The sequence below is a fragment of the Chelonoidis abingdonii genome, chromosome 13 (genome assembly GCF_003597395.2).
Source record: "Chelonoidis abingdonii isolate Lonesome George chromosome 13, CheloAbing_2.0, whole genome shotgun sequence".
Classification (NCBI taxonomy): Eukaryota; Metazoa; Chordata; order Testudines; family Testudinidae; genus Chelonoidis; species Chelonoidis abingdonii.
Genome location: NC_133781.1, coordinates 17,765,332 through 17,791,053, shown reverse-complemented (window position 1 = coordinate 17,791,053; position 25,722 = coordinate 17,765,332). Strand labels below are relative to the sequence as shown.

The following is a 25,722-nucleotide window of genomic DNA, read 5'->3' as shown; positions in this document are numbered from 1 at the left end:
AACATAAAAACTGTTCCTATATTTTGGGCAGATAATCTGGCACTTCATATCAACTTGATTTATAGAGGTTGGATCAGATACATTTTATCTCTGTTTTGCAAGCGCTTCAGTTTCAGTCCTTGTAGTTCTCCACAGTAGAACCAAGTGGATCCTATATTTTCAGCCCAAAAACCAAAGTGTGGCTCATTCTGATACATGGTCACTCGGGAAGGTGAGTTCTCCATTCACCTTTCGTTCCTCTGATGTAGTTAATACGATGTATTCGGCACAGAGAGGGTAAATGGAGAAGGAAAAATAAAAATAAAATGGCCCTTCTTGCTTTAGCCAGAACATGATGCTACCGCTAAGCTTTATTAATGATGCACAATGATCAGGCCTATGTGTGGATTAGGCATACTAGATCTTGAAGCTGAAAATTGTTGTAGTTGTTTGTAAGTTGTGGAGTTCAGGAAAAGGAGTCTATGTCCCAGATCTGAGGAGGATTAATGAGAAAACCAAATAGAAGATATACTGAGTGATTTAAACAGTGACAACTCAGGCCCCTCAGCATTATGGATCTGGTTCTTCACTCTAGTAGATGTGTGAGTAAATCCTGTAAAAGTCACATGATTATGGTTATGCAGGATCCAGCCTCTTCGCTTGTCTATTTGCATCAGCAGCAGTTGCAAAGTTGTACAGTAGAAACAGCGTGTGTTTCTTTTTGTAGGTGAATTTCAATAAATGATGATGCACTTCTGAATACTGGTGTGATGGCACCCTCCAGATCTAAGACTCAGGACAAAGCTGTCGGGGCAAAGAAAGCTGGTAAGGAGAGAGCTGCTGGCTGTGAGAAAAAGAGCCCTCCTGAGGATTCCATGGTCCAAGGTGGGAGACTGAGGAAAGAAAAGAGCAATGTCCAAGCTACATCTGAAGAACCCTCTTCTGAAGAAGAGACAGTTCCTTTAGTCACATCTGTACAGAGCACCTCAAAGAGCCAGAGGGAGGCAAGGATTAAGGGAGGCAAAGAGTATGATCACAAAAAGGAAGCCAAAGGGGAGAGAATCTCCAAGGGCAAGGACAAAAGAGAAATCGGTTCTGGCGGAAAACATGGAGAACAATTAATGTCCAAGGAGAAGAAAAAAGTAAGAGGCTCCAAACAACAGGATCTGAGATTAGGCCAAGGAAGCAAGGCCAGTGTTTGCAATGAGGTAAAGGCCATTGAAAGCTGCAAGACTAAAAGGAAACGCAGAAAGCACCTGGGTGTGAGTGAAATGGCCATTGAGACTGAGTCCGTAAAGTCCTTCACAGTAGGAAGTACTGAGGGCTTCTCTGAAAAACACGAGTTGCCTCAATCTGCTAGTCGTGTCAGTGCTGAGAAAAAATACAATAAGAAGCATGTCTCCAAAGCAACCACCATCAGAAGGTCAGATTCCCAGCTCCAGGGCAGTCTGGAGCACAGATCTAAGGCAGTGAAGGGTGGGGGTGACGGTGATGGTGATGGACAGAAGAAGAAACAAGTTAGAAAATCAGCCAGGACTATTTCCAGTGCAAGTGAGGAAGGAAATAGCCTGGAAAGCTCAGACGATGGGTCTTGTTTTGGCTGTAGAGATGAAGCCAGTCGTAGCCAAGCAAGAAGAAAGAGTGAGACTAATGATGACAATACCCAAATCAGCAAAGACAAGAGAAGCTCTTTGGAAGAAGAACATTCTATTGAGGAAAAAACTACACGGGAAATTGGCTTCCATCCAAAGGAAAAGGCTGCCAAGAGTGTCATGATGGAAGTAACAAAGCAACCAGAGAAAGTGAAAGAGAACAGGAGATGATGGACAACAGGCAAGAATCTGAAGATGAAGAAACTGTCTCAGAAGAGTCTGAGGCAGATGGAAAAATGAAGGAGCAGAATAAAGTCTCCAAGCAAAGAAAATCTACTCTAAATGATAGCACTGAGGAAGATTATAGTGCAGGTGCTTCAGAGGATGAAGTCAAAAGCTCAGTGAAGGGAGAAAATGAGAGTAATGAAAAAGAACAGGAAAACCTGTTGGAAAAAGACAACAGTGAAGAATTGTCTGAAGATGAGCAAGCTAAATCTGAAAGCCAGGAGGATGGTGTTGAAGGAATCAATGACAACAAGCGAGAGAGACCAAGAAGTAAACCGCTGCCTAGCACTGTCAAAGCAAAGCTCCTTAACATGGGCTTGAGCAAAGGCCCTCCGGGAAACAGCTGGGAAGGGAATATGAATGACAATGGCAGGATGGCGAGAGATGGCCCTGCATGGCCCACACAGCAAATGCCAAAAAAGAAAGCCCAGAAGCCTGAGAACATAAAGCAAGGTGAAGAGTTAGAACATGTACATCAGGATAGTTCTTCCTCAGACAGCAACAGGAAGGTGGATTCAGTGGTTGTACTTGCAAAGAACTGTGGTCCTCTCATTATGCAATCCCAGATTCTCCTGAATCTGAAAAACAATCATAAAGTTGCCCAGGCCAAACTGTTGGCAAGAAGTAAACAGAGTCCTCTACAGAAGGCAGCAGAAACTAGCTCTGACCTGGAGAAGGTTCATAAGGTCCCTTCTAAAAAGAGTGCCACAAAAACCTATAAGGCACTTAAGAAGTCCAATATAGCTAAGGATCTTGGAGAGTCAAGATTAAGTCTCTCCAGTGTTTCAAGCTCCTCCTCTAGCACTAAAATCCTATCTGTTGATAAGCAGCATCTTGACAAGAAAGAGAAGATTGGGAAAGTAATTGGGAACGTCAAACACGCTTCGTGTCAGACTCTAGCAGTAAGAGAAGAGATAGCGGAGGAGAAAGTGGTTGAAGAGGCACCTTCTGAAAAAGAGCGAGTGCTGAAGCAAAAGGGCTTCACCCTTTCGGCATTTAGAAAAGTAACCGACTGGCTCAGCCGAAAGCCTCCCAAGAAAGCAAGCCTGAAAGATCGTTTTTTAAGTGTGATACGTGCAGTTGGTATCTCAGGCTGGCTCCTGAAGAAGTTTGAGAAAAGAAGCAGCAAGCCATTTGGATTCAGAAGAAGAATGGCGATCAGGATTATTAGCACCACTGGACTGATCAATAGACAGGTCAGAGCCTCCCCTGGCCCAGCGAGAGAACAGAGAAAGAGGGAGTTGAGTAGCAAAAGCTCTTCTCAGCCATTGCTGGAATGGGATCATCCTCGTACTGAGATGGCAGAGGAGCTGGAAGAAGTCCAGTTGGCTTCATGTGATTCTCCCCTTAATGAAGCCAGCTCCTCTCTGCAATTGCTAAATCTGGATGGACCTGCTAAGAAAAAGAACAGTGTCACTGATGCAAAATTCGCCATTGTGTTCCCCAGGGTCCATCACATGGTGAAGACAAGAGGTGTTTCTTCTGAGAATAGTGAATCACAGCCACAGTCAATAGATGTATGTAGCAGGGAAGCAGTGATGTCTGTGCAGCCGTGCTTCAAGTTCAAACATGACCTCTCTAAGGAGCAAACCTGTCAGAGGACCAGTCAAGGGCTTCCCCACAATGATGAAATTGATCAGTCAATGCCAGGTGATCTGAGTCAAGCAAAATGCCTTGCAACTCAGTACAGAGTGACTAGGCTTTTGAGCTCCTCATCCCAAGGGATAAAGACATTTGAGGGGAAAGATATATCCAAATCTCAGTTCCTCGCAAAGGGGCAAAGAGGGCAGTCACCACAGCAGGCCACTAAACCTCTCCTCTTCCCAGAGGCAGCTAGAAACTATCAGTATGAGCAGGACATCCTTCCAAAGGAGGAAGGAGAGGGCTCAGAGGATCTGATGGCTTCTTACTTTGAGGGAGATGTTGACAAAGAGGCTGCAAATCTCATCCAACATGCTGGGTCTGAAGCCCCAGCCCAGGTGCACTGGACTCAGTGGCGAACTCTAGGGTGTGATCTTACGGCATGGCTGAACTCTGAAATGCTGCTCCCGCGACTCACCATTAAGAACCTCAGCAAATGGGCCATGTATAAGGACCAGGATCTGGTCAAAACCTACAAGCCAAAGACATTGAGAGAAAGGTGGGAGACAGAAGATGTCACTGAGGATATCCTTGATATGGACATGACATGGAAACAGGTATATTCTCAATAGGCACGTAAGCTTTAGGGTGCTGTCAACCTGCAAGCAATTCATAGCCATTCCTTCCATACATTTCAGGAGTACCTGGATGAAAACCACTCGATGAAGCTTGAGGAGGTTGAAGATCTGTCCAGACTGGAGTAAGTATGTCAGTGATGTTCTGTGGATAGCAGGAAGTGGCTGGGGCTTATTTATTACCCCTCAAAGACACTGTTGGCTCAGCAGAAGGCAAATAGTAGAACATCAGCTATAACTCTAAAAAATAGAGTGGCTTAGATGCTCATGACCGTGAGGGACTGATGACCCTTTAAACCAGAGGAAGGGCTGAATTGTCCTATTTAGGTCCAGGCCTGCACTGGAGTGGGTAGGGAATTGCGCTGGTGTAAGGGGAATCATGGCAGTATTGTGCAGTCCCTCCCCAAACTCCTCTGTGCATAGGCAGAGTACACTTTGCTCGCTGTATCTCCAGGGAGGAACACCAGAAAAAGAGAGGTTCGTAATGGCTATCCGACCCCCTTGGAGGTGCAGACAGGGAATCCCATCTACACTATAAGAAGCATCCTGTCCTGAAATGGGTTTTCAAGGATCAGTTCATTTTACAGATTGGGAAACTGAGGCCCAGAGAGCTGACGTGACTTTCCTAATACCAGGCTGAGAGAAATGGTAGAGATGGAATCGAGTTCTTGTTCTAACTACTAGGCCACTATCTGGTAAAATAGCCAGAAACAAAGAGCACACTGTTCTTGTGTGATGTATGTGGTGGAAAAGGAGAATCCGTGGGACGAGACACAGAGCATCTATCTAATGGCCCGATCCTCCTCGCACTGATATCAGTGGCAAACCTCCCATTGACCAGCTGCAGCAGGCTCAGGCTCTCTACCATGTCTTGTATCACTGGGATTGTTACCCTAGCTGACACAGGAACGCCCATGGGAGTTCCCCACACAGGCCCTGGCAAGCTTTAGTACTGCTCAAACAGTAGTAACTGATGAAATCCACATGGTTGTGTAGCAGAATTAAGGCTGATATACTCTAGGTAGCAGACAGCAGGGGCTAGCCCAATCGCACAGACATGGACAGGTCACAGTCCATCCAGGCAGTGTTCTCTCCCTCTCCCTCTTATACACACGCCCACATGCAATCCTGAATGCAGAGGCGAGTGATGAGGGCAGTCACCTTGGGCGCCAACTTCTGGGGGCACCAAATAGGAGTGAGCTGTTTTGTTTGCTCGTCTGTTCAGGGTTGCTGAAAACATTTTCCATCATGGGTAACGTAAGAGCTTGGGCTGGCCCTGCTTGTTCCTGCCATACTCTGGGCCTACAGTATAAAGTCAATGGATGCTGCATCTGTTCCCCATCTTGCAGCATCCCTCAGATGACCAACAGACTATAATACATGAGAGAGGTCTTTGGATGAAGTTGGCTGACGGCTCGCGTCTTGTGTTTCTAGGGAGGTCTGTGAGAGCTCAGTCCTTCTGTGTCTGAAGAAGAGATTCCATCGCAATTTCATTTACGTATGGCTGCTAGGTTTTTTCAGTTCTTATTCTTGTGGGACAAGGAATCTGAGGGTGGGGTTTCCCTTGCCCCATCCAGCCCTAGCAGAGTACAGTCCCCAGGGTCCCAACGTTTCCCAGTAATGATGAGATGTTGACGTCACCGGGGTTTCACCTGCTGTATCTGTCCAGCATGGGACCTCTCTCTCGTTCCTTGTGTAGCCCCAGATCCCCCTCCCAAACCTCACAAAACAGTTGTTACCTGCTCCCACTATGGTCAGCATGGCCAGTGCCAGTCTCAAAGTCAGCACTAGACTGTCCCTCTCCCCACAGCCAGTGCAGGATACAACTGAGGCACCAAATGCACCTAGGTAATGGATCCTATCACAGCAGCTCCCACGTAGCTGCATGGTCGTCGTTAACCCCTGTACCAATTGCCATCACTCTATGCACACCCAATAGAAAACCAGAGGGTGTGTGTGTGCGTGTGTATATGTGTTTATGCTGTATGCAATCCAGACAGGGGAGCGTAGAGCGAATGTGGTTGTGGTTAGATAAGTGACTAGGTAAAACTGGCACAACAGATCTGCTCCTTGTATGTCTTTCACACAAGACATATCAGTTCGCTTTTCTGGCAAAGATAAGACCTTACTCTTGTTAGCCTAGCACAGCCAGTGCAGTTACAGGAAGGAAAGTGACCTGGAATCTGCTCTGCTTTGCCATCAGCAGCACAGCTGAGGGCTCTGATGGCAGAATCTTTATAGCTGCTGCTGAGGCAGAAGCTATCTGGGTTTGCTGGTCCCCCAGTGAGGAGTCTGGAAGGCTGAAGCCAGAGAAACCATCTCAGTGGTAAATGAAGCCAATAAGTGGACAGAGAAGTGTGGAACCCAAGAATGTTTGCAGAATGGTCACTCCTTAACTCTGGAATCTCACTCCACTGTGCTTTGCTATTGTAACCTATTTGGCACAGGCAGTTACCCACTGCTCTAAGACCCTTTGAATGGCCAGGCATAATGGAGTGAGGGAGAATGATTATTGCTTTGAACCCAGAACTGGGGCAGTGTGAAATGTTTGTGACGCAGCCTGGAAAGCCTTCAGTTTCCCTTGATTCTGAGTGTTCTTTGAACACCTGGCTCCAGTTTCAGGCTTGGCTAAGTTAGGAGGGAACACCCATCCTTCTCATCCGTAGAATGCTAAATGGGGTTTATGGTTTTGGCCTCAAACTATGCAGAACATGTTGGCTTTGGCCAAGTTTCACTTTGTCCTGAAATGGAGCTCGGAGGAAGTGTGTGGATATGAAGAACATGCCTCCCAAATTAACTAAGCCACTTTGCGAATCAAAACAGTCAAGCTCACTCTGCCCAGAATGATTTTGGCTTCCAGAAGTTTAAATCAGATTCTTTAATGTTGCTATAAAGTTGATTTCATTTTTGTTTTGGTTATGCAACATATACTCGAGGCCTTCCCAGTAAATTCCAGATCCCATCCAGAAATCTCTAATCAGCCAGTGGGTATAATAAAACCAAACTTTATTTCCTCCCTCCTAGACCTACGTTGGGCAAAACTTGGTCTCTGTGAATCCTTTCAAGCCCCTCCATCTCTGCTTGGAAGAGGTGGTGACCCACTACCAGCAGGGGACGCTCTCCAAAAATGCCCCGTATGTATGCTTGTTTCTTCACAACTAAGTCTGTTCATTATTCTTAACCTGCAGAGTCCTGTGTTGCCCCTGGCCTCCCAGGACCATTTCACTTGGCCAAAGGTCATCTCTGAAGTAGGACTGGTGCAGGGTGAAGTGTATGATACATCCAACACAGGGGTACTTGTATGGCACTCTGATATTGTTGCTGTAGGTGCCATATGCCATGTTTTATTTGCTAACAGTTTCTACCTGAGGAGAAAAAGTGGGCCTGATGCAAACACCACTGAATGTCGGAAAAGCTTGGGTTGAGACCTGAGCTGTGCCATTGGGCTCAACTCTTCTAATGAGAAAGAGACTGAAAACTACCCCACTTCAGAGTCTGTAACCCTAATCAAACCTCCCTCTTCCCCTTGCAATAACACTCTGAGGCAGTGGTCCCCAACCTTTTCATCTGGCAAGTGCCAGACGAAGGACTACTGCGGCGGTGGAGCACCCGCCGAAATGCATCTGAATTTCCGCGGCATTTCGGCGGCGACACCTATCCATGATGCCGCTTGCCGTCAACAAGCGATGTCATCGAGAGGCGTCCCCGCCGAAATTCGGGAGCGACACCTCTCAATGACATCACTTGTTGATGGCAAGCAGCGTCATCAAGAGGCGTCCCCGCTGAAATGCCGCTGAAATTCGGCGGCATTTTGGCAGGTGCTCTCCCGGGGTCCAGGACGTGGGGGCATCGCGGGCACCCCATTGGCGACCACTACTCTGAGGGATTAAGGTGCCAGAGACTGAAATAAGAGAAGTTTATTGAAATCTCCCCTAGCCTGACAAATGCCCCTCTCTGTGTAGCGCTATAATGATACTCAGCACTTACATATCCAAGCACTGCCTGGCCCAGCTGAGCCACAATGTTGAGAACATCTTCACTTCCAACCAGGCTGGAGAGTGTTTAGCTCATGCTAGTGATAAGACCAGCTGTGATGTTTGGTTCTGCATCCAGCTCCGAACCACCAAAATTCATGGATCCTCAGGTAAAACGCTGGTTTACGACCTGGTCCAAAAGCCGTTGCAGTAAATGGGAAAGGCTCCCCTTGATTTCAGTAGGTTTTGAATCAGGCCTTTTGTGCAGATGCTTTTGTCTAGTTGCTGGATCCAGCAACTACTGTAACAGCTTCCTTTTTCTAGTTTTTCCTTCAGCTCAAGTTTCCTTCAGCTTTAGCTGAAGGTCCCAGGTTCAGTCCCTGCTGATGACCACAAAGACTGTGGCCATCCCTAGGGGTTTTGGCATAGCATCCCACCATTGCTAACACCAGTGTAGCTCTGCTGGAGCTAGCAACATTGGGAGCCGTGGTCTGGATGAGGCTCCTGTGGACACTGGTTTTTTAACTTGCTCAGATCGAGTCTAAATGACACACAACATTTAAAAAGCTGTTGGCTACAGGAGCCTTAGTCACACTAGGGCTCCTAAGGTGGCTATTACTAGTGGAGCTGCAGCAGTGAGAGATTTGCCCTCCCATGTCCAGCTATACATATGCTGCCATGGCCAGAGGCATAAGCAGACTAAGCAATTGCTTAGGGCCCTAAGCAGCTCAATAGGGCCGCCTATTCCCTTTTTATTATAAGAGCTTGCCTGTTTTAGTATTGTGGGGAGCAGGAGGGGACAAAAAATATTGCTGTTTAGGGCCTCCAGTGGGCTAACACTGGCTCTGGCCATGACTCTCGAATCTGGGATTCTGTTACAGGCTTGCCTCCAGAGCAGATATCTGCTAACTAACCCATGGCGCTGTGTTTGTGCAAGTTGGAAATCAGGACCAAAGTAACAAATTGAATTTTTTTTTCTGTTCATCTAGACACATCTTTGCCATTGCAGAAATGGCCTACACTCTATCCCAGACTTCAGAGCAAGAGAGTGCATCGTCATCAGGTAGGAAATGAGGACATTGTGTGGGGCTGAGATTCCTCCTCTCTCTTTAAGTTTCTGCCCTATTGGAACAACTGTTCCAGAGGATTGAAAAGGAGCACATGTGGTATGCATATTTTAACAAGACTCTCTGGGTGGTCCAGGGAATGGTAGACCAGTGAGTCTTAGATCTGTGCCTGGCAAAATGACGGAATCTATAAAAACATAACTGCAAAACAGCTGCAAGGTTGTGATATAATAAGGTTTAACTAGCCAGATTTTGCAAAGGAAAATCATGCCTCACTGATCTCTTAGAATTCTACAAGGCCTTGTACAAGGTTCCATACAAGAGGCTACTAAAGAAGCTAAGAAATTATGTTCCAAAGCAAAGTATTGTCTTGGATCAAAAACTGGCTAGGATACAGACAGCAGAGAGTAAGTTTAAATGATGAATTTTCATCACAGCAGCAAGTTAACAGTGGGGACCTCAAGGTTCTAAAGTAGGTCCTGTGTTCTTTAATGTATTTATTAATGATCTGGAAAGGGGGTTGAGCAGGGAGGTAGCAAAATCTGCAGCTGTTACTGTCATACCTCGGGGGGCTCCAATCCAGACCAGCAAGGGGTTGTGCCAGCATTTGCCCTGCAACCCGGGGTGCCTTACAATGCTTTACTGCTATAGCTCCCAGCCTGGGACACTCTCAGCCAGCCCACAAGCATGCAGGTCACACCCTGAGTGTGTGTGTGTGTGTGCGCGCGCGCGCGCTAGACAGCCCTGGTTTAGCAGCTCTGACCCTAGCAGCCTGTTTACAGCCCCCACATCCTGGCTTCCACCAGGCTTTGTTACAACCTGAAAGGTGACCCCACCACATGCCCAGTCCCAGATTTCCCCAAAACCATTTGCTCTGCAATGCCCGGCCCTCTCCGGGACATTTCAGAGAAATAATAAGGTTCATTGCTCCTTTAAAGAGACAACAGCACATCACAGCTTATTCGCCTTTCCCTGCAAATGCAGTACTGAGTTATTGATAGTAAAAATAAAACAAATGTATTAACAACAGCACATAGGTTAAGTGACGCCAAGTACAAGAAATAAAGTTAGACAGCGTTACAAGCAAATAAAAGTGAAGACATGCTTCTAGAAGTGTCAAACTTAATCTAGCAAGGGATTGGTTTTATTCAAGATGTTTTTTCTCATCTATGTTCAGTTCCCAGACACTTCAACCTCAACTTGGTTGAAGGACCCATCTTTCCCAGTTTGCAAGAGCTCTGTCCCCTTGTGCCTGTCTAGTGATGGATGCCAAAGATGTCTTCTGTCCTTGCTTATATATTCTAAAGTTCAATGACCTTGTTTCAAGAAGCAAGATGGCCTCATGCTGTTCTTCTCTCGCCGTGGACTTCCCATCCCCTAGCTGATTTCTGTGTAAATGTGGCTTCTACTGTTTTTGGTCTTATCTGGCTTATATTTCATTGGAGACAGGTAGATAGCTGCCTTCCCTCCTGCCTGGGAGCAAATCCTGTTTCTCCCTGTTTGGTCACAGAATTTAAAGCCTAATATCATTAAATATCCATATTTCCTCATAAAAATACATACATTTCAGAATGATTATTAGTCACGAATGTGCCATTAGCTTTCAGAAGAGACCTCACTATACACTTTTATAATACAGTAATACTGTACACAATCACTTGGTTCAATTGCTTGTCACTTGAGGTTCAGCTCCCCCTCTTCCATTTTTATAGACCAAGAAATCTTTGTAATGTATTATTTGGATACTCTGCACAGTACTGCTCACTCCATCTTAGAAAGTGTGTTGCAGAAACTTGGAGCATTGTGGGGAAGGGTTCAGAGAAAGGTGAGAAGAACAATCAGTGGCCTGGAAACGCTCTCGTGACAAGAGACGGTAAAGATTGGGATGGTTACCTTAGAAAGGAGAAGAATAAGAGGGGGCATAAGTCTATGAGATAATGAATGATCTGGAGAAGGTAGATCGGAAGCTTGTGTTCTCCATGCTGCACAGCACAAGAACAGGGAATTTGAAAGACATGAAATGGCAGAAATTTCAAAACTGGTAAAATGAAATATTTTCACACCATGTGTAGTTTAAACTATGGAATTTATTGCCTCAGGAAGTAATTGAGGCTAAGAACTTAGCAAGAGTTAGAAGGAGTTGGACACTAATATGGATACTGAGAATATCCAGGGTGGTTATAACTAATGATAACGCTGGAAAGGATGTTAAACCTCATACTTCAGGGGTTAAGCCAATCTCTAACCAGGAGACCAGGGTGAGACCTACTTTGGGAAGCAGATTATCCCACATCTGCCCACTGTGGGTTCTCACACTTTCCTCTGAAGAATCTGGTGCTGGTCACTGTTGGACAGATGGACTTTGAATCTGATCTAATCTGTCATTTCCTATGTTCCTAACAAACAGTCTCGCCCTCTTGGGGCATCTCCAGCTGCCTCTGAGCATGTGGAAGACCTGCCCACTCACAATTGGCTATTCATGATGACATCTGTCAGTGTCACTTTTGAAACAATCATACTGGCACACAGCACTTCCTGGCAGGGCCACCAGAACAGGAGGGCCAGGGGGCCATGGCCTCCCACTTTTAACTGACCGTAAGGGCAAGTGATGAGGGGAGAGGAGCGGGAAGGGGTGGTGTGGGGGCATCGCCTTGGGGATGTGGCATGGCACGGAGGAAGCAGGGCCATGGTTTGGGCTCCTGTGACTCGCCCACTTTTAGGGCACTTCCACCCCTCATGTGAGTGATGTTGTGTCATAAATAGATAGCTAAGGGTTAATGTTTCTTTTACCTGTAAAGGGTTAACAAAGGGAACCAAACACCTGACCAGAGGACCAATTAGGAAACTGGATTTTTCAAAGTCAGGGAGGGAATTTTTGGACTCTGAGTCTTTTGTTTGTCTCTCAGCTATGAGAAGCTTCTTTCTTCTTCTAATCTTCTGTTTCCAACTTGTAAGTACAGGTAGAAAAACAATATAGGCTTTTATGTTGTTTTGGGTGTATTTACATGTGTGTAACTTGCTGGAATGTTTCAAATTGGATATCTTTTTGAATCAGACTGTTTATTCATATTTTTCTTATAAGCAATAGCCCTGTATTGTCATCTTGTTACAGAGAATATGTTTATGTCTTTTTTCTTTCTTTTTTATATAAAGCTTTCTTTTTAAAACCTGTTTGAGTTTTTCTCTGGTTAAGGAGAAAGGAAAGACAGGGGGGAGGGGAAACACTACGCTCTGTGTTTAACTCTCCTAGTGTCCCAGGGCGGGAAGAAGCTAAGGGGGAGGAGAGATAGAATCTCTTCTGTTTCCTTGTATTTGGGGTTTGTCTCTTTGTGGAATAGAGGAGATATGCTTCTTGGTATTGTGATGTAAAGAGATTGCATCAATACTCCCAGGTTAGCCCAGAGAGGAAAGTCTGGGTGGGAGAGAGAGAGGGAAGGGAAGTGGGTTATTTCCCTTTGTTGTAGGCTCAGGGTTTCTGAGTCTTGGGGTCCCTCCAGGGAAGGTTTTGGGGAGACCAGAGGGGGCCAAAACCCTGGAAATTTTGGATGGTGGCAGCGAGATCAGATCTAAGCTGGTAAATTGAGCTTAGAGGGGTTCATGCTAGGCACCCAGATTTTTGGACACTAAGGTCCAGATTTGGGAAGAGGCTTATGATATGTTGCCATGCTGATTGTGCTGATTGGTTGCCATTGCAAATACATTGCTGCTGGAAGAAATGCTGTTTGTAATATTTCACAGAACATGGCTCAGCCACCACAGAGAAGGGATTAGTCTTGTCTGGGCAGATGAAACAGGATGACATACAATTGTGCTGGCTTTATGGTGTGTATGACATCCATGGAAAGGTCAATACCTAAAGCCGGCAGCCTTCAAAAGTTGCTTGATTACAATGCCTTGCCCTCAGAGTATGGTCAGACCGTCAGCCAATGGCAGTTTTGTTTTTATGATGTCAGGCATTTCTCTTGTGTTTCTTTGGTCGCGTGTGATGTCACTGTGTCTGGTGCAGAGAAGCTGTGTGAATGGAGAGCTGGGAAAAGCTAGGCCTCTCCTTTCACAACCTGCTTGTGTAGCTTGAACTTAGCTGCTCCTCATAGGCCTGAGCTGATTTCCCCACAGTCTGAGGTGGAAAGGGAAGTAGGTTGGCTCTGGATCTGGGTTTTTTGCTTGGGCCCATTTTTCTAACTTGCCACCAGACTTTTAAACAATATGGGCCAGATCCTGAGTTGCTGTAAATCATTGTCTTAGGCAGAGCTATGCTGACTCACACTAGTTGACGATCTTGCCTAATTACTCTAGGCACAGCTAGTCCGATCCTTATAGCCGTCTCTGATCCTTAGCCTTTCTCCCCCAGTGAGCACAGTGGATCAGATAAAACAGAAGCTGCCAAAGCAATCATGCAGTACCTGAGCACCTTATACCAGAGACAAGACAGCCCTGGGATCAGGCAGGTAAGGGGTGGCTAATGTTTCTATGTACTGCGACACAGGTGCTGGCTTCTTCCTTTCCCAGGGGATATTCAAGCCCCACTCAGCCCCAGGCTCCACCCCTTCCTGCCCCTGCCCCTCCTCTTCCCACCCCTGCCTTGCCCAGTCCTGCCCTCTCCCCCATGCATGCTCCATCCCAGCCGCTACCCCTCCATGCAGCTCCTCCTACATGCCCCAGAACAGCTGATCGAGGCAGGTGGGAAGCGCTGGGAGGGAGAGGGAGGAGTTGATTGACAGGGCTGCCAGCGGGCAGGAGGTGCTAGGTGGGAGGAACTGGCTGCTGGTGGGTGCTAAGCACCAGTGGGTGCTCCAGCCCCGGAGCACCCATGGAGTCGATGCCTATGTACCGTGATGTGTGCTTATAGTCATGTTGTGTCAGTCACTACAGGAAGGGGCTCAGATACTATGGTGATGAGCACAATATAAGAAACTGAACAGTAGGCATGGGATAGAATGGGTCAGCAGGGACTGGCTAATGTCAAGCTGAGCAGGACTGAAAGACAAAAGCAAAGCAGGGGCTCACACCGTTCATGTCTGTTCTTAAGTTGGAGGTGGAGACAGAAGGGCGAGTGTCTGGCATCAGAGTGTGGCTGGCCATGTTTGCCATGAAGTGGGGCACTGGGGGCCACATGTTTCAGTCCGTGTCTTTTCAAAGGTAGCTGATCTAGCTGTCCAAGGCCCAGACGCCAGCCTGCTAAGATCTGGGGCATCGGGCACTGGTGTCTAAGGCCGGCTTGAACCAGTGAGAACATTTTCTAGCTTCACTTTCCCCATGGATGAGCAACAGCCATCGATAGTTATAACTGATCATGTGACCTGAATCTCGATTTGGAATTCAGGTCACGTGAGTGCAGACCCACAGGAATCTCATTTGAAAGAAGCCGGAGTCCCAGTCATGTCGGTGGGGCTTAGGCACCTTTGAAAACCTCCTTGAATGTGTAAGGGGTCTGAGTGAATTCACTGCTCTTGGGTGCTTGGTGCACAGCTTTAGAACCCTACACCGATTGTTCAAAGAACAGGCAGTGGTAGAAGTGGCACAAGCTTCCCCAGGCTGCACCTTTCCTCTGGCTTGGAAGGCCCATCTGTAAGGCCCGTTCAGCTTCTGTACCGTCTCTCTACCAAGATCGCCAGCAAAGGGCCCGGTTATGGCAGAGACGGTTTTTGTGAAGCGGACACCTAACCTGTTAGGAACTTAGCAACTGAAAAGCAACTTAGGTCACTGGGCAACAGTGAGGTGGGAACAACTATCAGTCACTGCCAGCCTAGGTTTGAGTTCAGCTAGCGACCTAGTGCTAGAGGCTCTGTATCGTGTTACTGCTCCCTTGAGTTGTATCCTCTGGCCGGCTGTTGGATTCACCTTGTCTCTCTGGTCATGTCTTTCAGTCCAATGCCCTTTGGGACAAGGATCATCCCTTTGTTTTATGTATGGGGCCCTGGTCTCTGGGCAATGCCACAGTGTTATCTGGTTTGTTTAACATAAGGTCTTGTATCCTCCGCCCTCTCCAGCCCTGTGACATACAGCCCATCCTGGAGAGCTTTGGGAATGCTAAAACCATCCTCAACAACAACTCTAGCCGCTTTGGGAAATTTCTGCATGTCCACCTGAGACAGTGAGTCAAAAGGCGCTGCCATTAGCCAGCTGTGCAGTGATGCATGCTGGAGCGGGAGGAGAATGAGTCGGGCATGCACAGGAACAGATCCAGTGCTAATCTGCTGGAAAGTGAGTTGTACAGGGGGGTTATGCAACAACAGCCCTCTTTCTCCCCCCACTTTCTATGGGGGGGGTCAATTTGCACCCCTGGATTTGCTTTTGAGTTTTGTCTACAAAAGAACACATGAAACCTGCAAGATTTCTCTGACTGAAACCACCAAGCCCCCATCTACTGTGCTTTCCTTATTACAATAGCACTGAGATCAGGGCTCCATTGTGCTTGGTGCTGTACATACACTCAGGGAAAGAGAGTCCCTGTCCCAAAGAGCTTACAGTCCAAATAGATGAGACACACAAAAGGAGGGGGAAGGAAAATGGAAGCATACAGAGATTAACAGACTTGCCTAGGGTCACACAGCAGGTCAGTTGCAGAGAAAGAACCCAGGTCTCCTGACTCCCAGTCCAGTGGGCCCTATCTGCTGGACCTCTGTCTGCTTCAGAGTGACAAGTTACCGTGTTTGAGACCAGTTACAACACAGTAGAAGCTGGTGAGGGTCTAACATGGCTCAGTCTTGCAGTGCAGAGAGGACTGAACAATGTTAACTGGAGCTGTATCGTGGGCTTGAACCAATGAGAACACAGTGGGGCTCGGTTCCAAGAAAAGCTCCACCATTGCACTGCCAGCTGGGTAGCTGCTGCAAAACCTCCTCCTTGGGGAGGGCCCTGGGGTACATGTGGTGAGAACTGGGAAGGAGTCAACTTCAAAGCTATTACTTTGACATGGCAAATATTTTACTAAGTAAAGGTCTATAATAAAACCATCCCTACAGCATAACTCCTATGTAATGTTTAGGTCTCTCCCAAACTCTAGCCTCTGCAGCACATTGTTGTTATTGCAATAGCACGTAGGAGTCAGTCATGGATCAGGACCCCACTGTGCTAGGTGCTGTACAAACACAGGACAAAAAGCTGGTCTCTGCCCCAAAGAGCTTAAAATTTAAGTAAAAGATGAGAGATGATGGGTGGATGTAGACAGACAAGGGAGCGCAAAGAAACAACGAGCACAGATGTGTGGAGAATGGTTAGGGAACATGCACAGATTATGCCTGGGACCATTTTGGGGATTGCTCAGTGGGGATCTTTGTGGTTTACTGTGTGTAGAGAAGGGAGATCCAAGTGCCCCTGAATTTGGGGAGGTTGTTCACAGTCTAAACCTGGATCCAGATGCATATTCTAGAGTTGGCTCCTTTCTCTATAATGGAGCTGCTCCAAGATCCCAGCTCTGAAGACCTAAACTTTGGTGTCGATGGGCTTTGAAATTCAGATCCAAATTTTGCATCTTGGATTTGTATCTCTAGGTAAGGACTCCCTCTGCCTGGCCCCCTGTACAGAGTATAGCTGGGTCTCCAGCAAGCCCTCAGTCCTCTCTCACAGAACCTCTCTCTCCCTCTCTCTCGCACACACAGTGGGGTCGTGGTGGGTACGTCCATCTCCCAGTACCTTCTGGAAAAGTCCTGCATTGTGTTTCAGTTAAGAACCAACCACCTGTACATCCCCAAACAGGTCAGAATCTCTGCATGTCTAGGCTGTGTTTCTGTGTTATGGGAGAGGGATAGCTCAGTGGTTTGAGCATTGGCCCCCTAAACTCAAGGTTGTGAGTTCAATCCTTGAGGGGGCCATTTGGAGGAACTGGGGTAAAAATCTGGGGATTGGTCCTGCTTTGAGCAGGGGGTTGGACTAGATGACCTCCTGAGGTCCCTTCCAACCTTAATATTCTATGTTAATTACCAAGTGCAAGGAATTCCTGCAGCTGCTGGAGTAAACTTGCAGTGTGATGATGGTTTTCTCTCCCCCTCTGTACTGTCCACTGCTATCCTGCAGCTTCTCTTGTCACATGGCAAGAGGCAGGCCCTCAATCCTAGTGGACAGTAGCAGAGTTTCAGGTTAGGTTAGTCTCATGTGTCACCTCCATGGGCTGAATCTAGTGTGGGCACAGGTTGCGCTTTATCTGCAGCCCCTCCTATGGTGGAGCCCTCCCTGCAGCATTCTGTTCTGGGCCTCCCCTGAGCAGATGCTGTCAGCTGGGATGAACTGTGTGGTGCTTTTGTGAAATTGACAAATATTCATCAGGACCTTGGTTCAGACACTATTGAGCTTATTGCCTTGGCATAGGTGCCCAGAGATGATGGGCTAACCCAGGTGGTCTTGTTCCCATTCTACTGATCCATCCAAGCCCTCTATCTGTTTTTTTTTATATGGTAAGATAGATCACAGGCCTCACAAACGCTTCAGTCAGCTGTAGTGTGTTTTTTAAATGTCCAGCTATTACAGCACTTTCCGCATGTTCTCAGTAAACCCAAACCTAATTAGGTGATTTTAAATGACTGACTTGATAAACCCATCGTTACCGTTGCCAGACAATTTCTGGAACTGCAGGAGAGAAATGATCTCACTGCTGCTGTCTTTTTGACGTGGGCTCTGCACAATGCATTAATCCCATAACTATTGTTTATTTCTATAGTGCCATATTAGTGTATTAACGAGGGCTGTCAAATGATAAAAAAAAATTAATCATGATTAATCGCAGTGTTAGTAATAGAATACCATTTATTGAAATATTTGTGGATGTTTTCTACATTTTCAGATATGATTTCAATTACAACACAGAATACAAAGTGTACAGTGCTCACTTTATTTTTGATTACAAGTATTTGCACTGTAAAAAAACCAAAATAAATAGTATTTTTCAATTCACCTAATACAAGTACTGTAGTGCAATCTCTTTATCATGAAAGATGAATTTACAAATGTAAAAATATGTAAAAAAAACTGCATTAAAAAGTAAAACAATGTAAAATTTTAGAGCCTGGAAGTCCACTCACTCCTACTTCTTGTTCAGCTAATCACTCAGACAAACAAATTTGTTTACATTTGCAGGAGATAATGCTACCCATTTCTTGCTTACAATTCACCTGAAAGTGAGGACAGGCATTCTCATGGCACTGTTGTAGCCGTCGTTGCAAGCAGGACTGGCGCTAGGGTTTCTCGCACCCTAGGCACACAGCCATTTCGCCGCCCCCCGAGCTGATCCTGCGGCTCTGGTGGAGCTGCCGAAGGCATGCCTGCGGGCGGTCCACCAGAGGTGCGCGAGCAGCCGACCATCCGCAGGCACGACTGCGGCAGCTCCACCGGAGCCGCGGACCAACGGATCCTCCGCAGGCATGCCTGCAGCAGGTCAACCAGAGCCGCCTACCGCGCCCCCGGCAAAATGCCTCCCCTGAATAATCCTGGTGCCCTAGGCGATTGCCTAGGCTGCCTAAATAGTAGCACTGGCCCTGGTTGCAAGATATTTATGTCCCAGATGTGCTAAAGATTCATACGTCCCTTCATGCTTCAGCCACCATTCCAGAGGACTTGTGTCCATGCTGATGACCAGTTCTTCTCGATAATAATCCAAAGCAATGTGGACCGATGCATGTTCATTTTCATTATCTGAGTCAGATGCCACCTGGAGAAAGTTGATTTTCTTTTTTGGTGGTTCGGGTTCTGTAGTTTCCACATCAGAGTGTTGCTCTTTTAAGAGCGGTAGCCATGTAAGTCTTTTAAGACTTCTGAAAGCATGCCGCATACCTCATCCCTCTCAGATTTTGGAAGGCACTTCAGATTCTTAAACCTTGGTTCAAGTGCTGTAGCTATATTTAGAAATCTCACATTGGTACCTTCTTTGCGTTTTGTCAAATCTGCAGTGAAAGTGTTCTTAAAATGAACAACATGTGCTGGGTCATCATCCGAGACCGCTATAATATGAAATATATGGCAGAATGTGGGTAAAACACAGAGCAGGAGACATACAGTTCTCCTCAAGGAGTTCAATCACAAATTTAATTAATGCATTATTTTTTTTAACGAGCATCATCAGGATGGAAGCATGTCCTCTGGAACGGTGGCCGAAGCATGAAGGGACATATGAATGTTTAGCATATCTGGCATGTAAATACCTTGCAATACTGGCTACAAAAGTGCCATGCAAATGCCTGGTTTCAGAGTAGCAGCCATGTTAGTCTGTATCCGCAAAAGGAACAGGAGTCCTTGTGGCACCTTAGAGACTAACAAATTTATTTCAGCATAAGCTTTCGTGGGCTACAGCTCACTTCATCCGATGCATAGAATCGAACACACAGACAGGAGATATTTATACATACAGAGAACATGAAAAGGTGGAAGTATGCATACCAACAGGAAGAGTCTAATCAATTGAGATGAGCTATTATCAGCAGGAAAAAAAAAACTTTTGAAGTGATAATTGAGATGAGCTATAGAAGGTGTGAGGAGAACTTAACATAGGAGAATAGATTCAATTAGTGTAATGACCCAACCATTCCCAGTCTCTGTTTAAACCTAAGTTAATTGCATGTAATTTGCATATTAATTCGAGTTCAGCAGTCTCTCTTTGGAGTCTGTTTTTGAAGTTTTTTTGTTAAAAATTGCCACCTTCAGGTCTGTCACTGAGTAGTTAGGTTGAAGTGTTCTCCCACTGGTTTTTGAATGTTATGATTCCTGATGTCAGATTTGTGTCCGTTGATTCTTTTGCGTAGAGACTGTCCAGTTTGGCCAATGTACATGGCAGAGGGGCATTGCCGGCACATGATGGCATATATCACATTGATTAATCTCTTAATTCCTGGAGACTCCAGGCCAATCTTGGAGGGTTGGCAACCCTATACAGCTGGTGTATGACAGGATAGCTCCACTGATGTCCATGAAACCACATTTATTTATACCAGCTGAAAATCTGGCCTACTGAAGTTAACAGGAATTATTTGGCTCAGATTTGCAGTAGGGATAAGAGAACCCAGTATGGATAAATAAGAGCTCCCTCTAGCCCCAGCAACTTGAACTACACTGCTTAAAGTTTATTAAAAGTTCCATTAATTTTTCTCTCCCCCTGCTCTGCTTGGGTGTGCAAGGACCAGCAGTGGGAGCCCTGTGAAAGGGGGTGTTTGTTTCTATCCTGGTTATAGAAAGCACTGGATGGAAACTTCAAAGTGAGCCAGTTCTTTTGCAGTCTGCAGCCTGGCTTTGCAAAGCCCAGAGGTTCGCATGGGTTCCATACCTTGGGGGATTTGTTTGATGAAATTTTGACTTCCCTTAGCTCTGATGCAATGGGGTGGTATAGCGAGACGTTTGGCCCACAGTGTGAGCGATCTCCTTTCAGGCCTGTGGCGAGAGGAGCTACCATGTGTTTTATGAGCTGCTGGCGGGGCTGCCTGTGGAGCAGAAAGAGAAGCTTTTCCTGCATGAGGCAGAGACTTACTTTTACCTGAATCAGGTGAGTGGGGGGGGTGGAGTAAGCTACTCCAGCCAGGCGAAGGAGAGACATGGTTGAACCAGCACTTTTGTCTCTGATCAGCCTGGTGCTGGGGACCCAGCAGGAAACAGGTAAGATGATGAGCTTTGTGCTTCCCTCCTGAATTATCCCTTCTGGAGGTGGCACAGGGTTACGGTTTGGATCTTGGCTGCCTTCTGCACTGTCTGGGCCCCTCTCGCTCTTGACCCAAGGAACGTGTCTTTCTGTTTGGAGAGGCTTGGTCCCTGTCACTTCTCCCTCTCCTATCATTCAGGTTCCATTGCCTCTTGGAAAAAGCCGTGTTATTGGGACTCTTGTTTTTATATGGGTCATCTAAACACCGAGGCCCAGTATTTCCAACCCCCCAAATGTTAAAAAATCATGAGTTGGGCTCAACAAAAACCATGAGACTATGTAAAAATAATAGATTTTTGGTGCTCTTTTTATTTGCCTTTTGCTTTTTGAACCGTCAGGGTGCACTGGGGTCACATTTTGAAGTTTTTTGCACAGCTACAAGGGCTAGAAACTTACCTTTTCTTTAAGAATGAAGGCTGGAATCATCACATCTCCACTTTACTCCAAGAGCTGGGGCTTTAAGGAAAACAGTAATAATCATGAGACTCATAACAAAATCATGAAAGTTGACAACACTGGAATACATCTTTCTACAATGGGGTTAATTTGCTTTTGCCTGGGCCTATGTTCTTCTGTGGGCTGAAAAGGATTGGAGAGATGTGGGCTGGATCAAGGGAGCCTTTCTTTATCCTTCGTGGAATAAAACAAAGCACCTGAAGAAACTGAATGGCAGTACATTTAGAAGCAATAAAAGGCACTGCTGATTAAGGACTTAATTAAGACACGAGTCACTTTCTGGAGGATTCTCTGCTCTTTGAAATCTTTAAACCACGATCTGATGACTTCGATAGCTCAGACATAGGTTAGGCTGGGGTTTGATACAGGAGTGGGTGGGTGAGATTCTGTGGCCTGCGTTGTGCAGGAGGTCAGACTAGAAGATCATAATGGCCCCTTCTGACCTTAAAGTCTATGATTCTATGACTTTGTCTACGTGGGGGAAATTGACCAGCTTAGCTATAGAAAAATAATTATTCTGAAAGAATCACTTTTATTCTGGAATAAACAGAACATCCACACAGAGGAGTTAGATTGGCATGGCTGAAGTGGAGTAATTATTCTGCTAAAGCTATGCCGGTCAATTTCCCTGTAGACCAGCCCTTACACAGCTCTGCCATTTTGAGGACTCAGTCCTAGCCTCACCCATAATTAGATTCGTATCAGCTTTCCCCCTAGCAAGGATGGGACAAGTACCCTTAATGACTTGATTGTTCCTAGAAGGCTAGGGCAGTTAATGGCTCAACAAGCTCAATAGCTTCACATCAGACAGTTATAGCATGCTAAAAGATCTCTCCCTGAACTGGACGTTATTAGACCTTTCCCTAGCAAACCGGGAAGGGAGAACCAAGCGGAATGTTGCTACATTTTAGTTAGCTAGCAGCAATTCTCAAACTGTGGATCGGGACCCCAAAGTGGGTCACGACTCCATTTTAATGGGGTTGCCAGGGTCAGCATTAGACTTGCTGGGGCCCAGGGCTGAAGCCTGAACTCCACCCCCACCCGAGGTGGCAGGCTCTGGCTGCGGCCCCCCTCTCCTCCCACCGAGGCAGCAGGGCCCGGTCTCCGCCCCCATCCTGGAGTCAAGCAGTAACTTTGTTGTCAGAAGAGGGTCACGGTGCCATGAAGTTTGAGAAGCCCTGAGTTAGAGATAATGATGTCCCTGGAAAGTCCCAGTGAGAAATGACACGGCAAGGCCTGTTGAGAAGTGTGGGAAGAGATTAGGGGAGAAGGGCAAAACTTCACCAGTCAAAGTTTGGGTTTGCAAAAGCAGGAGTAGTTTGGATCTTGGTCTCTCTCTCTCTCTTTATCTGATCCACCAACGTTCAGAGTTGGGGGTCAGTTGGGAGCTTCCCCCCGCCCTCCTTGCATCACTGAATGATTGCTGGGCATGTTTGCTTAGCACTTCTACGGCTCCTCTCATCTCAGGGGCTCAAAGCATTGTGTGAAGGTGGGCAGGTATTATTGGAACCATTTTTGCAGAGGGGAAAACTAAGCCACAGAGCAGGGAAAGGACTTGCCCAAGGTCATGGTAAGGTTTGGTGATGGAAGCGGGAATAGAACCGTGATCAGCTCTCTCATTATGAGACCATGTTGCCTCTCACAAGGGACATACATATCTTTTTGCCTTGCTCTGAGGTATCACGTGTGTCAAGTATTAATCCTCAATTTGAACATTAGAGTTCAAATATAAGGTACTCGCATGAAGTTCTCTAAGCTTAATCTCCAGCTTAGATCTGATAGGCTGCCACCAGATCAGGAATTGATAGGACCTGATCCCCCCTTTCCTCTCTCTGGTGTCCCCAACCCTCCCTTGGTGGGACACCCAGATTCCAAATCCCTTGGATGCTAAAAGCAGGGGAGAAAACCCCTTCCCCCCTCCTTCCCAGGCTTGCCTCTTGGTCTAGCCTGCGAGTATCAAGAAACCGGTTTCTCTGCTTCCCAAGAGATAAGCGTTCTCTACCCTCAGGACAATTGAGATGCAAAATACCAACAGCTTGGCTTTGCCTTTCCCCGTGCCTGCCTTCCCGTGAGGGAGACAGATACCTGATACAGAGGTGATTCTTTTTCTCTTTCCCCGTAGCCTGCTCTTTCCCTGAAAGCAATAGGAAAATAGCCCACAGCCTGGCTTTTCCCTTCCCTTTGCCTCCCTAGGAAAAGAAACTTCCACACGTTTTAAAAGGAAAGTTTGTTTAAAAAAAAAAAGAAAGAAAATATAAAACAATAATCTTGCATTAAGAAACTCAATACAGGCTCTTGCTTATAAGAAAATATGAAGAAACAGTCTGATTTAAAAGATAGCCCAATTAAACCAGTCCAACCAATCCACATACATGTAAATACAACCCAAAGCTCCTCATAGCCGAATTGCTTGGGGGTTCCTTTGTACTCACAGATGTGTAGGAGACACTTGGAGATAAGATGCAGTTAGGAGGAAGCTTGTTAACTCACAGCCGAGAAAACAACAAAAGACACAGCCATCCACATCTATTCGTACAACCCAAAGCTCCTCATAGCCGAATTGCTTTGGGGGTTCCTTTGTACTCACAGACTTTTGGTATAATATTTGAAATAAGAAGGAGTTAGGAGGAAACCTTGTTTACTCACAGCCGAGAAAGCAAAAAAGACCCCGAGTATCCAAATTCCCGCCCCTGACTTTAAACAATCCAGTTCTCTGATTGGTCCTCTGGTCAGGTGTTTGGTTACCCTTTCCAGGTAAAAGAAACTTAACCCTTACCTTACCTATCTACTTATGACAACGTGTTGGGTGTTGCTGGGTGCCAGACCGGTGGTCTGATTGGACAGGACAAACCTGTGTGCCTAAGGCCAGGTCTACCCTACAAAGTTAGGTTGACCTGACTACATTGCTCAGGGCTGTGAAAATATTTGCACCGTGTATGACACAGTTAAGTCAATCTAAGCCCCAGCGTAGATACCGCTAGGTCAATGGAAAAATTCTTCTGTCCAGTTAGCTACTGTTTCTGAGAGAGGTGAAGTCACTACAATGACGGAAGAACACCATCCATTGCTGTAGCAAGTGTCTACACAACAGTGCTACGGCGGTGCAGCTGCAGCATTTTAAGTGTAGAGAGAGCCTTAGAGTTTGAGGGAAGGGACCATTCTCCCCTTTGTGCTGAGGCTCCCTCTCTTTGTTGTAACCCTGGCTGATATGGGGCTGCTGAACTCCCCCTCCAGTTCCATTCTGCCTTTGTCATCCCCACCGCTGGAGGTTTTTAAGAACAGGCTGGACAAACACCTGTCGGATGGTCTAGGCTTACTTGGTCCCGCCTCAGTGCAGGGGGCCGGACTTGACTTCTCCAGGTCCCTTCTAGTCCTACAGTTTTATGATTGTATCACCTGTGAGTTAACCCCCTCTTATCTGGAGAAGCCTCAAGTTGCTGCCAGACTGGTGCAATAAAAAATGATTCATCTTCAGACCCCCTGCAGGGGGAGAGAAGCTTTCCCTTTGGAGAAACTCAGTACAACTCTTATTTACCACTCAATTACCTGGCCTTTTATGGGTTTTATTTAAAGTTTCCCTTGCTATATTTATGACTAGTCAGGGCCGTTGGACATGTCCCCTTCAGGAGCTCAGCTGGTCCTTCTGCTCTGGCTCAGTCTGCTGGCATGTCCTATGCTGAATTTGTGGCATCACCCTGACTTCCATGGGATTTATTAATTTGTTTTGAAACACCTGCAATGTGCATACTGCCATTCAGATAATAGGGTGATGGGTGCCGGTGTATGACCCCACATAGCTAATACACACAGATAAAGAGAGAACCTGCCCCAAAGAGCTTAAAACCTGAGGGAGAAGTGACTGGACGCATCTGGCAAATACAAGAGATCTCCTTCTGATGGTCTCAACCCAACCCAATGCAAACTGGGGCCAAGTGTACTCAGTTGGGTTCCCTCTTCTCCCTCACCCCTTCCTACCTTTATTCAAATTATGAGCTCCCTCTAGTGGTGTTAGATTGCAGGTCACCATGACTTCAGCAGTAGCTTATGGGGGTGGAAATTGACAGAGTAAATTCCTGTCAGCAGCAATGTTTCCTCATGTCATGTTTGCCCTGGTGTGGAATACGCTGTGTCAGGAGAGGGAGAGAGCTCCTTGCTGGAGAGAGGCCCAGTCTAATATGCCAGATCTGAATACCCCAAGGCCAGGAGTGGTGGAAGTGCCCTAAAAGTGGTGGTGAGGGCAGTGGTGCCCGAACTGTGGCATTGTCTCCCCTGTGCTGCCACTGAGACCCTGCCCTCACGCTTCCCCTTCTCCCCAAAACCCCATTCCCTGCTCACTCCTCTCCATCTCCTTTTCCCCTCTGTCTCCCCCCCGCTGCTCACTCTTACCAGGGCTGCCCAAAGGGGGGTACAAGTGGGGCAATTTGCCCTGGGCCTCGCAGGGGCCCCGCGAGCCCTGCCCTGGTGGCGGTCCAGGTCTTTGGCAGTATTTCGGCAGCAGGGGACCCTTCAGTGATGCAGAAAACCCAGAGCAACTGA

At 46.7% G+C, this 25,722-nt stretch overlaps 1 protein-coding gene across 1 annotated transcript in view; it reads left to right on the top strand.

Moving 5' to 3' along the window:
- The first annotated feature begins 1,801 nt into the window (after nt 1–1,801).
- MYO15B (myosin XVB) overlaps nt 1,802–25,722 on the top strand; it is an 82,531-nt gene continuing 58,610 nt past the window's right edge. The window contains 6 exon segments of the mRNA XM_075072062.1: nt 1,802–4,054; nt 7,097–7,206; nt 13,465–13,561; nt 15,104–15,207; nt 16,715–16,764; nt 20,450–20,577. Coding sequence (XP_074928163.1) covers nt 1,802–4,054; nt 7,097–7,206; nt 13,465–13,561; nt 15,104–15,207; nt 16,715–16,764; nt 20,450–20,577 — 2,742 coding nt within the window.